Here is an 18667-nt window from a genome sequence, read left to right as displayed (position 1 = left end):
TACAAAATCAAGACTAGAATATAATCCTGTTTGACTTAAGGCCACAAGGTAGACCATGAGGCTCCATTGCCTCTGATGTTGGTCTCAATATAATCACTTGACAAACTTGGGATAAAGTTTTATTTATAATAACATTTAATATAACTTATCCATATCTTGAACCTAAGGAACAATCCTAATGTATAGAATAGTATTAGATATGTATCATCTTTAAAATAATTTGGTATGCCTTAATAATGCATTGCTCACCAGGCAGTTTTTGAATATTTATTTATTTAAGACAGGGTCTCGCTCTGTCATCTAGGCTGGAGTACAGTGGCACAATTTCCGTTCACTGCAGCCTTGATTTCCCGGGCTCAATGATCCTCCCACCTAAGCCTCCTGAGTGGCTTGGATTTCAGGCTCATGACACCACGGCTGGCTAATTTTTGCATTTTTTGTAGAGACAGGGTCTCACTATGTTGCCCAGGCTGGTCTCAAAACTCCTGGACTCAAAGGAGCCGGCCACCTTGTCCTTCCAAAGTATTGGGTTTACAGGTGTAAGCCACTATACCCAGCTTAATTTTTATTTAGAATTTGCCAGTTATTTCTCTAATTTGACAGAGGACTAAATATGTATCAATCTGGGACCAGTTCCTATAAGGTCTAGATTACAAAGTAAACAAAACAGACGTAGAATTGCGAGGCCGCTGCCAAGTACTAAAGTTCATCGGTCAGTGAAAGAATAAAACATCAAATTAATAAATACAATGGGCCGGGCGCAGTGGCTCACGCCTGTAATCCCAGCACTTTGGGAGGCTGAGGCAGGCAGAACACCTGAGGTCAGGAGTTCAAGACCAGCCTGTTCAACATGGCAAAACACTGCCTCTACTGACAATAGAAAAATTCGCTGGGGGCAGTGGTGCATGTCTGTAATCCCAGCTCCTTGGGAGGCTGAGGCATGAGAATTGCTTGAACACGGAGGCAGAGATTATAGTGAGCCAATATTGCACCACTACACTTCAGCTTGAGTGACAGACAGAGTGAGACTCTGTGTTAATTAATAAATACTATGTCAGAAATAACATTAGAAAATTTATGACCTGTTCTTAAAAGCTTTTGACTTTTTGGAAATACAAAATTTTGACTATTTCATATTGGTTTGTGGCCAAATTCTTCAGCCTGTTAAATGTGAATGTATCACACATTTGAATTTTTTTTTACTTCCCAAAACATATGATCATTTTTACAATGTATCAAATTTGTTTACAGCAATTGAAAATTTGTCAATCCTAGTAATGTAGTAAAGTTGAAACATTATGATGTGTTACCCTGTCATCTCATATTTTCAGACTTGTTTATCTAACAAAGTGAAGAAATTTCAAGCACTGTGCAAAAATAAAACATGCCAATGATTATGCATGTATTCTACATGATATATATAGTCTTTATAAAAATATGTATTAAAACTGGTTCATTAAAAATTCATTGAAAGGTATTTTCTCAAATTTCAAAGCCTGATATAATTATCAGTCTACATTTCTCAGATGTTTGTATCATTCAATTAATTTTTAGTATCTCTCTGACATATGGATGAGTCTATAAAAATATAAAATGTTGTATTTTCTCTTCTATGTTTTAATAGCTTCTATTAATAGATGACACTTATTTATATAGATACATTTAATTAAATACATTTCTAGCTCAGAAAGTTTTCCACTATTGTAATTAGCTCTATTATTTATGGAACTCTTTCATGTTATTAACTCAATTTCAGAATGCTTGATTAAAGTATATAGATTGTCTCTAGTGTCAAGTTCTAGCTTTACAGATTATCAGTGAAGGAATTATTTTTAACACATTAGGAACTCTAAATTCTAAATTATTGTCAACAATTACTCTTAGAGTTCTAAAAGTTTTCTAGAAGTTTTTTTTAACAAGAAGTTGTATTTAGTGAAGAAAATGTTTTTAAATTTTATAAAAATATTTTGTATATTGCAGCTATCAGAGCAGAAAAACATAATAAAAGACAAAAGGAAAGAAATGTCACCACACAGGTAAATATTTGCTAAATCTTTACATTTTTTAATAGAAAATTTAGGCTATAGGCACTATTTTTATTCAGGATACTCAGAATTACTTAAACAGGCAATTACTAACTATTGTCTACGTTTTTGTTTTGTTTTTTAATTCTCAGTCAATATTATTCTTTCATTCATTCAACAAATATTTGCTTACTCAACTGTGAAAGGAAAAGACTGTCATCAGGCCTGAGTCTTCTAAGTTGTAGACTGTCTGATGTCCTAAATATTAGGTTGGTGCAAAAGTAATTGTGGTTTTTACCATTACTGTGAATGGTAAAAACCGCAATTACTTTTGCAAAATATTAAGACACAAAGAGCAGAGACCAGCCTGGCTTATAAAGTCACAGATGCTTATTAAACATTATCAATCTTATGATGTCTTTGCACAGTTTGGAAGTAGGGGATTCAAATTTTCAGTTTATTCTCAACCCAGCAATGATTTGCTCCTATAAATATGTCATTTCAAGTAAAGAAGTGACTTTCCATCTCACACTGAGTGAAACCAAAGCATTATAATAGCTTGCTTATTGGGCTCTATGGTCTTGCCCTAGTGTGTTTTTTTTCTCTGATATCAGCTCCTACTACTGTCTCCTTGACGTCTTTCCAGACACACTGGACTCCATGCTGTTCCTCAGAAACCCCAAGAATGTGCCCCCCTTTCCTGTTCTCTCTGCTTGGAATGCCTTTGCACCCAGATGTCCATACGGCTCCCTTCCTTCACCTTCATCTTTTCAGAAGGTCCTTCCCTGGACCTTCACTAAATTTACAATCACTCTCTCTAAAATTGCAAATCCTGTCAAACACCTTCTTCTATACCCCTTCCCTGCTGTATTTTTCTTCTCAAAATTATCACCATGTAATGTACAGTATTTTATTATATTTGTTGTCACTCTCCCTCCAGTAGAGTACAAACTCCATGAGAGCAAGGGTTTTGTGTGTGGTGTTCATTGCTGTTATCCCCAGGCACTAGAATAGTGCCTGGCACATAGTAGACACTCAATAAATGTTTATTGAATTGATGAGTAAATCTTAAATCCAAATGGAGGAAGTAAACTATGAGAAATATTAATACAAATTAAAAACCCCTCTGTACATTGCAACCTTTTCTAAACCCCTCTGAATATAGCTCCTCTCTTATCACTATAACTACCACATCCCATAATTAGCAGTGGGATTATTGTTAGCAGAAATAGATGGGAGCTTCACCTAAATCTCAGTTTGTCTTCAGGCAAGTGGAGAATGAAGGAACATCCGTTTCATCAGGTGCTGAATAACACCTGAAATGCCCTTTGGAATCCTCTTACCGCTTGAGAACAAGGATGCTGCTCAGACCCATAAGCATCCACCCGGGCCGGGCGCGGTGGCTCAAGCCTGTAATCCCAGCACTTTGGGAGGCCGAGACGGGCGGATCATGAGGTCAGGAGATCGAGACCATCCTGGCTAACACGGTGAAACCCCGTCTCTACTAAAAAATACAAAAAACTAGCCGGGCGAGGTGGCGGGCGCCTGTAGTCCCAGCTACTCGGGAGGCTGAGGCAGGAGAATGGCGTAAACCCGGGAGGCGGAGCTTGCAGTGAGCTGAGATCGCGCCACTGCACTCCAGCCTGGGCGACAGAGCCAGACTCCGTCTCAAAAAAAAAAAAAAAAAAAAAAAAAGCATCCACCCAATGCCCAGCATTAGAAGATGAGGCCTCCAGAGTAAAGATGGGAATGGGCCCCTTCCAACCTTGTAAAGCCTGGGACAAAAGAAAACTAAGAACTATTCTAAGATATTTCAGAATATTAGAAAGTAAAACAAAACAAAACACAATACAAAGCAAAACACTACCTTTGTGTCAAAGATTAGGGGTAAATGTTCCAGGATAGCCTGTTTGTAGATTGTATATCTCACTCAATTCCATTGGCCCAAGCACAGATGGTAGAAGTGGAAAGACCAAAGACTGCAAACACCTCTACTGCAAAGTGCCCATATATGCATGTTATCCTATAACAAAAATAGAGTATCCTCAGCTCACTGAACTTGCCATAGTGTTTCATGACTCCTTGCCAATGAGCAGGATACTATTTGGCTGAAAGCACACTCTCTCCATCTCTACCCCCAATGTAGGCTTGGCAAATTCTGGTTATCTTCCATAATAATTACCATTTATATTATAATTTTAAAAATGCACTCACCTAGGTGGAGCTGCTCTTTCCATAGTTTTTCTCTCTTTCTGGCTTTACAACTCTACAATTTGCAAAAAAAAAAAAAAAAAAAAAATCATCTACTCCTCCATTCCCCAACAAAAACTTTTTGAAAACACACATACACACATGAAAAAAATGTTTAAAGATAATTTGTCTTGTGCCAAGGATCTAATATTTTCAGGAGTTCTGTGCGCTATTTCCTTCTACATTAAAGAATGATCCTGAATACAGATGTAATAAACCCCCAGGTATTTAATGTACTATTGGGAAGTAACTTAGGTCGCCTAAGGGAGCAACTTAAGTGTATGGCTAAGGGACCATTATTGTTGTACGACTTTCTCCTTAGTTCAGCTAAAAACAGGGTCCTAGTCACACGACCATGAAAAATTAGGCTCGCCGACACTTTGAAGGGTGAAAAGGGCAGGGTTTATTGGGTGAAAAGGAAAAAAGCGGAGGAAACAGGGACTTTCAGCAAAGCAAAGAGAATGTACTTCCTGCCAGTGGGCTCACAAATTAAATCTAGGTTACCAACCCCGGAATAAGAGAGTCCAGACTCCTCCTCCCTGCAAATGGCAGGAACTTCCCGAGGCTTCACCCCATTCACCCAGGATGTAGCCCAGTTGGAGTTTCTCCAGGGACCCTTTTACACTTGGCTATCTGATTACCCCCTCTGCAGAAGTACGTCTAACTGCTGTTAAAATAAGGGTAAGAATGAAGACCGATCTTAACTGTTTCCTGCTGACAGGGGGCGCTGTTCTGGGGAAACGGCAGTTGGAGCTCCCCAGAGGTCTAGCTAAAGGTCCCCTGCAGAAAGGGCCATCCTCCAAGGCTCCAGTTGCATGACCATTTGGAGTTCGATGACCTGAAGGTGAGAAGAGACAAACCAGGTTATTAGAAAACACGTATCAAAAAGAGAAAAAAGGTAAGGACACATCAAAATTCCCAAGGCCTTTTACCAGTTTGCACAGGGAGAGGGAGGCCAAAAGCCTGACTGGTAAAAAAAAAAAAAAAAAAACTTTTACCCTTTTGCCAGCATATCAAGCTTCTGGGTTCCCTTCCCCTGAGCCCAGTCTTAGGCCAACCAGTCTAAGGTTTGGGAAATTAACTTTTCCCACTTTGGAGGATGCATCTGACAGGAGTGTCCTGAGTACAGAGACACAGTTACCTATCAGTGAAAACAGGACAGAGGAGGAAAAAAGGAAAAAAGAAGGCTTTCACTGCAAGCCTCCCAGGTTTAAGTGATTCTCCTGCCTCAGCCTCCCAAGTAGTTGGGACTACAGGCACACGCCACCACACCCAGCTAATTTTTGTATTTTTAGTAGAGATGGGGTTTCACTATGTTGGGCAGGAAGGTCTTGATCTCTTGACCTCGTGATCTGCCCACTTCAGCCTCCCAAAGAGCTGGGATTACAGGTGTGAGGCACCGCACCCAGCCAATAAGGCTTTTTTAAAAAAGGAGTCCCAGGGGTTCAGGATGTATTCAAAAGGGATATAGACTGAAGATGAATGGCTACCCATCTAGAAAGAGGGGAGCAGACATACCTGGTTCCCTTCTCTTCCTAGCACATACCTGGGGGCATGTGAGGGAGAGAAGGAAGAGCGTCCTCTTTCCGTCTTCTGTCCTTGCATCATCAAGTCCCAGTGACCCTGGCAGGTGCCATCCATAGGTGCCAAAGTGGCTTGCACCCATGCAGCAGGGAGGGCCTAGATAATAGGAATTAGCTGCTCTCACCTATGTCTCTATTCCGTCTACCATCAGTAGCCTTGGAGTTCCCTAGACCTCATTTATGCTGTGGATACTAGCATGATCCTTATCCATGAAATGGGAGGCTTGGCTTTATTGGCAGGAATTAGCGCTGCTTCCCTGCACTGTCTTTTAACCTCTGTTGTTGCCTGCCTCTGGATTCCTTAGATCCAGTTTTCTTTCCTAGGGCTTTGACCTGAAGCTTGGAATTGAGTTTGGGATAAAAATGTGTCTTGGGAGGAGTACATGGACTCCTTATCAGAAGCCAAACGCTAAGGTGAAGGTGTGGAATTGAATCCTCCTCCAACAAGGGAGAGAAAAGGATGTCTTGTGACATGCCCAGATAACCGGTGGCTACAGTTATGCTTGCTAAGATTTGGGTGCATGGTGCTTAGCTTTGGTTAGCTCCCTTGGTTCTTCCTTTCCCAAAAAGGAAACCTCTGTGTAATGAGCATCCTGTTTATTTCCATCACCTGGCAGGATTTAAAGGATAATTACTCAGAACTAGAATACTGATCCAGATTTTTACATTACCCATCCCTTTTGTTCTTTCTGAGCTGCAGGTGGAGATTGGTTGGTTGATTGATTGATTGGTTGGTTCACAGGAACAAGCAGAGTTAGTCTAAAAATATAAACAAAAACTTAAAAACAACTAATGGGTCTAGAATTTAATCACAAATCTATGATGAGTTTTGAAACATAATTTCTCTCTCTCCAGTCCTCATTTTTGTTAAAAAAAAAAAAAAAATCATGATAGGACTGAGTTGTTTGCAAAATATATTTTAGTCTTATCCTTCGCCTGATTATTTGCATAAAGTACAGCAAGAATAACTATTTCTACATAGGCTAGATTTTAGTCCTATCCTTGGCCTGATTATTTGCATAAAGTACAGCAAGAATAACTATTTCTACATAGGCCTTTTAGGCTGGATTTGATGGAACTCTGTTCCACAAGGAATCTCAGATAAAACCTTTTAAATCTGAGCCCAATCATCCTGAGCCCAACCATCCTCAAATACCTGTGAGTTGTGTGATCCTCTCCTCTTAAGGTCCCAAGATAAACGTGGGGCTCCTGGGCCTGTTAGGAAGTGACATTCTTTACTGACCACAGGTCAGGAACCCTATACAGGGACTGCATAAATGAGGATATGAGCTCAGTTTTTTTCTCCAGGGGGCTTTCATCAGCTGTGCAAATTGAGCTTGCCTCCTTAAAGGGAAGCATATCCTTTCAGTCAAAGCCTTGGTGAAACAACCAGTTTCTCCAATTGTGTCCTGTCGCAAAAGAAAAATGGAGTCTTTTTTTTTCTTAAGATGGAGTCTCACTCTACCGCCCAGGCTGGAGTGCAGTGGCTGCGATCTTGGCTCACTGCAAGCTCCGCCTCCCGGGTTCACGCCATTCTCCTGCCTTAGCCTCCCTCCTGAGTAGCTAGGACTACAGGCGCCCGCCACCACACCCGGCTAATTTTTTGTATTTTTAGTAGAGATGGGGTTTCACCGTGTTAGCCAGGATGGTCTCCATCTCCTGACCTCGTGATCCACCCACCTCAGCCTCCCAAAGTGCTGGGATTACAGGCGTGAGCCACTGCACCTGGCCGAAAAATGGATTCTTATTGCTCTGATGCAAATAACTATATTGCCATAAGTTAAAAATACTCACAGATAATTTCTGAATTCTAGAGGAACTACGCAGAGAAACCAAACATGCTCCAAATTTTGTTCACAGGAGTATACCTTACTCAATTATTAAGGGCCATAAATAGTGCAAAATAAATTTTCTTGACTCTGAAAAACAAAAGGATTAGCAATATTCCAAGAAAAAGTCAAAAAGATTGCTTCAGCTTTCTGAGTTTAGCCCATTAATTCTTGATTCACATGATATTCATGAACATTCAGCTCTTCATGAGTCCTGTACATTTTTGTTTATTCCAATGTTGAAATATCCAGTTATTAGAAGCCTGTATTTGAGAGTACCTGTCAAAATTATATAGCTCATTATAAATCATCTTTTGAAAGGATTAAAACCAGACAATTGTCTGTGAATAACAAAATGTCTAGGGTAGTTACAGTTAGAAACACAATTGACAAAGAAATTTGATTATCTCCATAGTTTACAGTAACTTAGCATAACAACGTTAATTATCATTGATAGCATATACTCAGACATTAAAATCTTAGCAATCCCATAAAATTTTGGAACATATATTAGCATTATTCATGAAAATATATTCTAAAGAATATTGAACATCATTTTGGCAATCGCATTTAACTAACCAAGTCAAATCATCCTGTTTACCTCTCTTTTCTGGGTATTCCAGGGGCCCTCTGAAGTATCCAAAAGCTAGGTGTCAGGAAAGACAATTTGGAACCTGACATTTGATTTTGGGAAGCCTATTCAATATGTTAGCAGTTTAAAACACTTGATGTTATGAAACAGAATTCCAGATTGACATAAGTCATTTATTTTGCTGAAATGATGAATCAGAAATTTAAAGAAGCAAAAAACTTGTATAACCCTTTACATATTTTGCCAAAGAGCAAATCTGTGCCCCAAGAATACCCTGTTGTGTTTTCATTCCAATGCACAACCCAGAGAAAAACCATACAATATCCCCCTTGAATCTAATCAATATATTCACACCCAGAACTTCTTCTGCAAGATTAATTTCCACAATCCTTCCACCACTTGTTTGAACCTTCAGCTTTATCCTATCTAATTTAAAACAATTCTTTAACCCTAGGCAAGAATTTACATTTTCATGCCTTTTTATAACCTTTTATTCAAAACACATTTTAGGCTGGGTACGGGGGCTCACACCTGTAATCCCAGAACTTTGGGAGGCAGAGGTGGGCAGATCACTTGAGGTCAGGAGTTCAAGACCAGCCTGGCCAATGTGGCAAAACCCCATCTCTACCAAAAATACAAAAATTAGCAAGGTGTGATGGCATGCACCTGTAATCCCAGCTACTCATGAGGCTGAGGCATGAGAATCACTTGAACCTGGGAGGCAGAGATTGCAGTGAGCTGAGATTGTGCCACTGCACTCCAGCCTGGGTGACATGGTGAAACTATGTCTTTGGAAAAAAAAAAAACAAAAAAACCAGGCCAGGCGCAGTGGCTCACACCTGTAATCCCAGCATTTGGGAGGCTGAGGTGGACGGATCACAAGGTCAGGAGATTGAGACGATCCTGGCTAACACAGTGAAACCCTGTCTCTACTAAAAATACAAAAAATTAGCCAGGCGCGGTGGCGGGCACCTATAGTCCCAGCTATTCAGGAGGCTGAGGCAGGAGAATGGCATGAACTGGAGGCAGAGCTTGCAGTGAGCCAAGATCATACCACTGTACTCCAGCCTGAGCAACAGAGCAAGATTCTGTCTTAAAAAAACAAAAAAACACAAATATTTTATTGTTCTTACACACTTTACATGTAAATCTATTTTCAGTAGTTTCAATTACATGTCATAATGGTAACTTTTAGCAATTTTTAACTTTAACATAAACCCTGGTAAGTTGTTTTAATTGTGTGCTAGGTGCAGCCAAGGTTTGACTCCTTCTAGCATTAATTAAGGGCATGGTTAGTTCCGTATGTCCCTGAGCCTTACCAATTGTGGAGCAGGCAAGTCAAATAGTTCTCAAAACCCAAAAGGCAATTTGTAACCTTAAAACATTTAACAAGCCTTGCATATAACCTGCATCATTTAGTTCACCTATTTATATTTTGATGACATTTGCTTTTTACCAATAATCTTTAAGGCTGTTTTTATTTCTCAAAGAGTAAAGTCACATGAACTGAAAGTTACCACAGCTTTTATCTTCTCTTTGAAAAATATTTGATCCAAGTGCTTGTCTTCCTTTAGCCAAAGTAACTAGAAGTCTTTTTACAGACGTCACATACATAACACATACATAGCTACAAAGACAGGCAGAAGAAAACCCAGCGGAGGTGGAGCCCTGTAAGAGACAGGGCTAGGAAAACATGCAGATATCAAACCAGAAAGGACTCATTCCCTAAGGCAGGATTGCTAAACAAAGCTTTGCCGTGGGGTTACAGGCCATACCCCCAGGATATAAAATAAGATGGAGGCCTGCTGCAAAGTTTGCTGTGGAAAGCTGTGCAAAGTACACGAGATGGGCTACAGCTTAAAACTAACCTCACAAATCCTCTCTCACAATTAAAACTCTACAGAAAGTATAAACAGTGATAGTTGGGGTGCCTGGCCTAGTAAAATGTTTTCCAAAAAGAAAAAAAAAAACATTAATTAAGAGTTAACTGCTGAAGGGGTAGAGAAGGAAAAAGGATGCCAGAGAGGAAGAGCCTCTTATTCTTATGCAAATAGTTCCTCCACCAGAGAGAAACATTGCAGGGGGACAAAGCTGAACTCCCTGGTTGGGGGAGTGGAGACTCCATGGGTGCATGGTAGGGAATGCCAGCCAGCTGCGTGGGCGCCTTGAGGCCCCCAGCAGCTACTGTTGGCTCATTACTGCCCTGTGTGGTCACTGGACACCATGCACACATGCAGCAGACACATCCATGCACCACACATGTCCATGCACCTCAGCTAGTAGGAAAGGATGAGCAGGGAGCTGCCTTGCCTAACCATCCCGCACTTGCACCTGTGGCCATTGGGATGGGTGTGGCCCATATCCAGTATTGTAAAAGAAAAGATAAGTGCTATTACTGTCCTGAAAGTAAGAAGAGGAATGCCGTAGGACCAGAAGGCTCAGAAGCAACAGTGAGAGGTTTTGAGTCGCCATTTTACTCACCCTTCCTTGAGTCCCATGTTGGGCACCAAAGCTGTTATAGGACTTTCTGCTTAGTTCAACTAAAAACAGGGTCCTCGTAATAACCATGAAAAATTAGGCTCACAGACACTTTGAAGGGTGAGAAGGGCAGGGTTTATTGGGTGAAAAGAGAAAAAAAGGGGGAAACAGGGACTCTCAGCCGAGTGAGAGAGTGTGCTTCCTGCCCGTGGGCTCACAGATTGAATCCCAGGTCACTAATCCCAGAACAGGAGAGGCCAGGCTCCTCCCACAGTAAACCAGCATGAACTTCCAGAGGCTCCACCCCATTCTCCCAGTGCGCACGTTGGTTGGAGTTTCTCCAGGGACTCCTTTATGGGTTTGTCTCATTATGACAGCCGTGACCACCATGAGCAACAGTGAAAACTCTGAAAAGAAGGAAAAAGTCACCTGGCTCACAGCGCTTAGCAGTTTCACCAGAGTGTTCAGTTCCATCTCTTCTTCAGTTAAACAGACACAATCTTTTTGTTTTTAGATTAACATCTTGGTCCAATAGATAATTAATTTGACTAACAAATAGGATATTTCAGTTCTGGTAAGTTTTAATTCTTTGATACTATCTGAGCAGCCTGAGGGGCTGTTTCCTGAGAAAGGAACCTGGTAGTAAAGATAGCCTCAAGATTTCACTTACATTGTCTTATTGGGCATTTAGTATAAAATTTAGAAATCTTAATTTAGGTCATTATATTCAGAATTTATATTCAGTACCATATCCTTACAGTTATATAACAAACTCTATAAAATCCCTTCATATATACCATTTATTCCTCCTAACATCTTTGTGAAGGATGTTAATTGGTTATTTAAATGGTTAATTATCCCCCATTTTGCATATTAGAATAAACAAGCCCATTCCGATTTAAGAGATCTTAGTATTACAAATTATCACTATATTCACTCATGCAGCACAATGCCTACAATGTACCCCACACAGTTACTGGAATTTGGAATTTCTAAAAGGTTCTAAATGTGTTTTTTTGCTTTGTGAAACCTGTTTGATATTACTTAAACTTGGTTGTAAGCTTCTGACAGGCAAAACAGTATGTTTTCACCTTTTTTAGTGTGATGCTTTGCATGTGGTAGATACAATAAAGGTTTACAGGTGTAATTCAATACACCTACTACCATATATTCAAGACTTGGCTATAAAATGTGTGGATTCTCCATCCCTGGGATGCTTATTTTCTTTCTTTTTTCTTTCTTTCTTTTTTTTTTTTTTTTTTTTTTTTTTTTTTTTTGAGACAGAGTCTCGCTCTGTCATCCAGGCTGGAGTGCAGTGGCGTGATCTTGGCTCACTGCAACCTCCACCTCCCGAATTCAAGAGATTCACCTGCCTCAGCCTCCCCAGGCTGGGACTGTCGGCGCATGACACCACACCTGGCTAATTTTTTGTATTTTTAATGGAGACAGGGTTTCACTGTGTTTCCATCTCCTGACCTCGTGATCCATCCACCTTGGCCTCCCAAAGTGCTGGAATTACAGGCGTGAGCAAATACACCAAATTTTCTTTCTAATCAGTATTTTCTTTCTAATCACCTAACTTCAGGGTCATACTTCTCCAAATGTTACCTTTCCCTTCATCTTAACTGAAACCTCGTTGTCTCCTGACGACTTCTTCCCCTGTAACTCTTTTAAGCATTTTCTCCCACAACCCACTTATATTGGTTCAGGATAGGGTAGCAGGTATCCTTCTCCCTCCCTATTGCCACATTCTTATTGGGAAAGTAGTAAGAGATGAAGACAGAAGCGTAGCTTGTGGTCTTTCTCTCCCAGGAGCAGAGAGCTCCTGTCTGCATTGGAGATTTCAGTATTCATGAATCGTAGCAGCTCAGTTTCATTACTTACATCTTCTTGCTTCTAATAGTCCCATCCTCCTCAACACTGCCATGGTCATAATCTTAACTGTGCCTGTTCCAAATGAAAATTTCAGGTATCCAAGTCTCTGATGGCCACTGATATCTTTCCAGGTTGTTCCATAAATGCTTCAATCCCACCAGGACCTCAAATCGATTTGCCCTTTTTACTGCTCATTGTTACCCTCACATGCTCATTTCCCTTATTACTTGGCTGAGAGTTGATGCCACATCACCACAGGACCACAGGACCTTTTCCAAAGCCTGTGGGAACAAAGCTATTTCAGAAATTAGGCTTTAAAAAATTGTGGTCAAATACACATAACATAAAATTTACCATTTTAACAGTTTTTAAATGTACAGCTCAGTAGTGTTAATTATATTCACACTGTTGTGCCACTAATCTCCAGGACGCTTCATCTTGCAAAACTGAAACTCTATATCCATTAAAAACAAAACACAATGAAAAAACTCTCCATTCCCCTCTCACCCCAGACCCTGGCAATCAACATTCTACTTTCTGTCTCCCTGAATTTGACTACTTTAGGTACCTCATCTAAGTGTTCATACAGTATTTGTCTTTTAGTAGTTGACTTATTTCACTTGGCATAATCTCCTCAAAATCTATGCATGTGTCAGAATTTACTCCTTTTTAAAGCTGAAATATGTAATCATACTTTGTTCGTTCATTCATTCATTAATGAATGCTGATTACTTACACATTTTGGCTATTGCAAATAATGCTGCTATTAACATGGGCATACAAATACCTCTTCAATACCCTGCTTTCAATTCTTTTGGGCACATACTCAAAAGTGGAAATACTGGATTACACAGTAATTCCATTTTTAATCTGTTGTCTGATCATCATTTGTTTTCCACAGTGGCTGCACCATTTTACATTCCCACCAGTAGTCCACAAGTGTTCTAATGTCTCCAGCACTTGTTTTTGTTGTTGTTGTTGTTTTGTTTTGTTGTTGTTGTTGTTGTTTTTGAGATGGAGTCTAGCTCTGTCATCCAGGTTGGAGTGCAGTGAGTAGCATGGTCTTGACTCACTGCAAGCTCCGCCTCCCGGGTTCATGCCATTCTCCTGCCTTAGCCTCCCAGTAGCTGGGACTACAGGCACCCGCCACCATGCCTGGCTAATTTTTTGTATTTTTAGTAGAGACAGGGTTTCACCATGTTAGCCAGGATGGTCTCGATCTCCTGACCTCATGATCTGCCCGCCTCAGCCTCCCAAAGTGCTGGGATTACAGGCATGAGCCACCACGCCCGGGCCTGTTGTTTTGTTTTTATTGTAGCCATTCGAATAGGGTGTAAGGTGGTAGATCATTGAGGTTTTCATTTCCGTTTTCCTAATGATTGGTGATGCAGATCATATTTCCATGGGCTTGTTGTCCATTTGCATATCTTCTTTGCAAAAATGTCTATTCAACTCATTTGCTTATTTTTTAATTGAGTTTTTATTTGGTGAGTTGTAGAAGTTTTTAACTATATTCTGGATATTGACTTCTTATCTAATTTGCAAATATTTTCTCCCATTCTGTAGGTTGTCTTTTCACTCTGTGGATAGTATCGTTTCATACACAGGGATTTTAAATTTTGATGTAGTCTAACTTATCAATTTTTATTTTTGTTGCCTGGGCTTTTGGTGTCATACTAAAACTGACCCAATAGTTCCATAGATAGTTTTTTGGATAAACATAGAAATTGACCCTTCTGGTCTTAAAGCTTGAAATTTATATTTGTTTTATCTGAGTTCTGTTCTCAGGAAACCACCTTTAGGCCTCTCAAAAAAGTGTCAAAGAACTGAAACTCATCAGATCACCACATCCAGGCAATGAGATGCTGGCCCCCTCATTCACCATGATTGCTTGCCCCTCCCTAGTTCCTGTTTTCTTATACATTGTTTCATTTCTTCTCTGCTATATAAACCCTTGGTTTCAGTTGGTCAGAGAGACGGATTTGAAACTGATCTCCCATCTCCTCACTAAAGCCTTCTTCTTTGGCAATACCAATTGTCTCAATCGTTGGTTTTCAGTGCATTGGCTTTCTGTGTGGCATGCAGTAGGGCCTAGTCTGAAACCCTGGTGTTTCAGTAACAATAGCCAAGAAATCATTACCAAATCCAATGACATGAAAATTTTCTCCTATGTTTTCTTCTAAGTATTTTATAGTTTTGTGTCTTGTATTTAGGTCTTTGATACACTTTGAGTTGACTTTTGTATGTGGAATAAGGTAAGGTCCAATTTCATCCTTTTGCATGTGGCTATCCAGTTTTCCCAGCACATTTTCTTAAAAAGACTGTCTTTCTCCACTAAATGGTCTTGGCACTCTTTAATATCATTTGACCGTATATGAGAAGCTTTATTTCTGGGCTATCTATTCTGTTGCATTGGTCTATATGTCTATCTTTGTGCCACACTCTTTTGACTATTGTAACTTTGTAATAGGTTTTGATATTGGGAAGTTTGAGACCTCCAACTTTATTCTTCTTTTTCAAGATTGTTTTGGATATTCAGAGTCCCTTGAGATTTCATTTGAATTTAAAAAAAAAAAAAACTCTATTTCTGAAAAAAAAAATGTCATTGGGATTTTTATAGGGATTGCATTAAATATGTAGATCGCATTGGATAGTATTGACATCTTAGCAATATTAACACTTCCAATCCATGAACACAAGGTATCTTTCTGTCACAGGATCCTTGGGGTGTCATTTTTCCAGCTGGAAGCCTCTGTGGCTGGTGGCACCTTTGCCCACGTTTTGCTCAGGCCTGCTGAGCTCATTCCAGCCACTTGGCCTGGCAGGCTGCACTTGGCTCATGCTACCAGCCTGGACTCCACAACTGCCAAGGGCGAGCCAAGCATGGAGTGGCAAGGGGTGCATGAGTGAGCACAGGGTCCAGCCACTGTGCACAGCCAGGCACACTGGCTGCTGTGGTAGAGTGGACAGCTACAGGCACTGGCACAGGCAACAGCTTCATGCAAACCTGTGGCTGGATCAGATGCACTGCAAGTGGCTTTTGCCGTGGGCACCTGTGTATGGATGAAGGGAATACAGTGGTGCCCAGAAGCTTGGAGATGCCAGAAACCACAGTGCCCCAAAGAGGGTGTCACAGCCCTGGCTCGGGGAGCCCCTAAGTCTGGGCTCCTAGAAGGGCTGCAGCTCTTCTCTTCTTCTCATTGCCTGCAGTGTGGGGGGCATGTTTTAGCCCTTTTTGTATTACAGCTCTTTCAGTCCCACCATTCAGCGGGTCCCAAGTTCTTGTTCTGCATCCAGGAAGAATGAGGTATGCAGACAACTGGAGGGTAAGCAAGGTGAAGAGGTGCTTCACTGAGTGACAGTACAGCTTTCAGGAGACCCAAAGTGGGTAGCTCCTTTCCGCAGGCAGGTGGTCCTGATGAATGCAGCTCTCAGTGGAGAGGAGATCCAGAGTGGGTAGCTCCTATCTGCAGGCAGGTCATCCCATCATCTCTATAGCCCTCAGTGGAGAGGAGATCCAGAGTAGGTAGCTCCTATCTGCAGGCAGGTCGTCTTGATGTCTGCCTGAGTCTGGCTGAGTCCTGGGGTTTTTATGGGCTCACAAAAGAGGAAGTGCATGCTGATTGGTTCATGGGTAGCCATGGGTGGGCCTAAAAAAAGCACCGTAAGTTCTCACTCCCAGCTGCAGATTCCACTCGAAAGGGATCCTGGCCCCCAGGCTTCAGGTCCTTCCTGGCTTGAAGATGGGGTTTCACTGGGGACCTGCCCTTTCCACCCAGGAACCTGTCTGCCTCCTGCTGCCATCTACATGTCATCCATGGTCCCCAGGCTGTTCATGTGGAATGGCACCTACGGACCTGCATTGAGCCATCCTTAGCACCCCCTCCGCCTCCCTTCCATGCTTGTCAGTGCCCAAAGTCCAGAGAGGGCTGAGGCAGCAGGGGGCTGGCATGTCAGCACCCCCCAAAGTGCACACACACCAGCTGGGTTGCAACAGTACCCAGGCTCCGCCTCAATTTTGCTCCAAAATCACAGCAGGTACCAGGTGCTGGGAGAGGCCAGGCAGTCGGAGCAGGCACTTCCGAGCCCGTGGGGATGGGAGGGTTTTTTGCCCTGAGAGTACAGGGATGCCTGGGTCTGCAGCCGCAGCTGGGCAGCAACAGCTGTGCCCAGGAAGGTGGGGCTCCCACCTGGCCAACTCGGAATGGGGCGTGGCTCCCTCCTATTCCCAGCTTCCACTGACTCTGCAGAGCACACAGCCCTGAGCGTGCCTCCCCTGCTGCAGCTGGCATTTCTGCAGTGGCTGCTCCAGGCGGCCACCACCACCATCATTTCCATTTGTCAGTGTCTTTAATTTCTTTCAGCAAGTTTTATCGTTTTTTTAATACAAGCCTTTTGTCTTCTTGGCGAAGTTTCTTTATAAGTACTTTATTCTTTTTTAGCTATTTTAAATGGAATTGTTTTCTCAATTTCCTTATTGACTTCTTCATTTGTAGTATATAGAAACACAACTATTTTGTATTGATTTTGTATTGTGCAACCTTTGTTTAAACTTTGTTTATATGTAGCAGTTTTTTTGTGTAGAATCTCTAGGGATTTCTACATATGAGATTATGTAGAACATAATTCTGTGAACAGATAATTTTACTACTTCTTTTCCAATTTGGATAACTTTTATTTTTTTCTAACTTTTCCCTAGATAAATTTATTTCCTAATTGCTCTGGCTAGGACTTTCAGTACTATGTTGAATGAAAGTAGTAACACTGGGTATCCTTGCTTTGTTCCTGATCTCAGAGGAAAAGCTTTCGGTCTTTAACCACTGAATATGATATTAACTTTAACCATTGAGTATGATATTAACCATTGAGTATGTAACACTTCATATAGGGTCTTTATTTATTATATTAAGGTAATTTCCTTCTATTCTTTGTTGTTGAATGCTTTTTATCACAAAAGCATGTCAAATGTTGTCAAATTCTTTTCCTACATCAATTGAGATAATAATGTGCTTTTTTTCTCTTTCATTTTGTTAATGTGACATATTACATAATTTCCATGTGTTGAACCATCCTTGCATATCAGAAAAAAATCCCACTTGGTCATGGTATATAATTTTTTAATATGCATTTAATTTATATGGTATATAAATTTTTAATATACAGTTTGCTAATATTTTGAAGATTTTTGCATCAATATTTATCAGAGATATTGGTCTATAGTTTTCTTTCCTGGTAGTGTCCTTGTCTAGCTTTGGTATTGGGGTAATGCTGGCCTCATAGAATAAGTTTGAAAGTGTTCCCTCCTCCGCAATTTTTTGGAAGAGTGTGAGGCAGAATTCAAAGTATTAAAAAACTTTTAGAAATGTAAACATATATCTATAAGTATATATTAAAATGTAAATAGTGTAATAATGTAAAATAATGTCAAATGTAAAAGAAAGAGAGAAAGGGAAGGAGAAATATACATACATACACCCCTAACATATTATAGAATATCCCAAGTAGAGATTGAGGAAATACATTGTTTTCATTAATATTTATGCAGAAAAACATAAAAATATCACACTAAATGGAATAAAGAACAGAATTAACCTAACATAAGGTCAGGTCAAGTTTTCACACCAACTGATGGAGAGCACCAAACTAATGAAAAAGCTTTCAGTGTTCAGTTTTTTGGATTTGGGAATTGCAGATAACATTGTGGGGCGCTGTGAAATCACTTCCTCATATAGATCTTCCGTTTAGTTACTCCCCTTGCACTCCATTTCATTTATTGGCAAAACCTAAACCCTGATGAAATGTAGTTCTCCATCTACTCAATTCCTACTTCTGGGTGGCAGAACATGGCTGGGAATAAAGAGAATCAGGCAACCAGTCTCATTTTAATTTCATGACCACAGACCAAGGAGGCCTTCAGTGTTTCCCAGCAAACCTGAACATCTCCCTAGTCAAATTTATTATTCCACATCTCTAAGATTACTATTTCATGACTTCTCCCTTCCCAAAATTCCAACACATCTCAGCTGATGACCTTCC

General features: G+C 40.7%; 1 protein-coding gene across 3 annotated transcripts in view; it reads left to right on the top strand.

The window, feature by feature from the left end:
* Positions 1–18667, top strand: part of SEL1L2 (SEL1L2 adaptor subunit of ERAD E3 ligase) — a 138551-nt gene that overhangs the window by 29555 nt on the left and 90329 nt on the right. For all 3 annotated transcript variants that reach the window (XM_050745630.1, XM_050745629.1, XM_050745628.1), the window contains exon 2: positions 1981–2036. In XM_050745630.1, the coding sequence (XP_050601587.1) occupies positions 1981–2036 (56 nt within the window). The remainder of the gene's footprint in view (positions 1–1980; positions 2037–18667) is intronic.

The sequence above is a fragment of the Macaca thibetana genome, chromosome 10, assembly GCF_024542745.1.
Source record: "Macaca thibetana thibetana isolate TM-01 chromosome 10, ASM2454274v1, whole genome shotgun sequence".
Taxonomy (NCBI): Eukaryota; Metazoa; Chordata; class Mammalia; order Primates; family Cercopithecidae; genus Macaca; species Macaca thibetana.
This window is presented reverse-complemented; position numbering and strand designations above follow the sequence as displayed.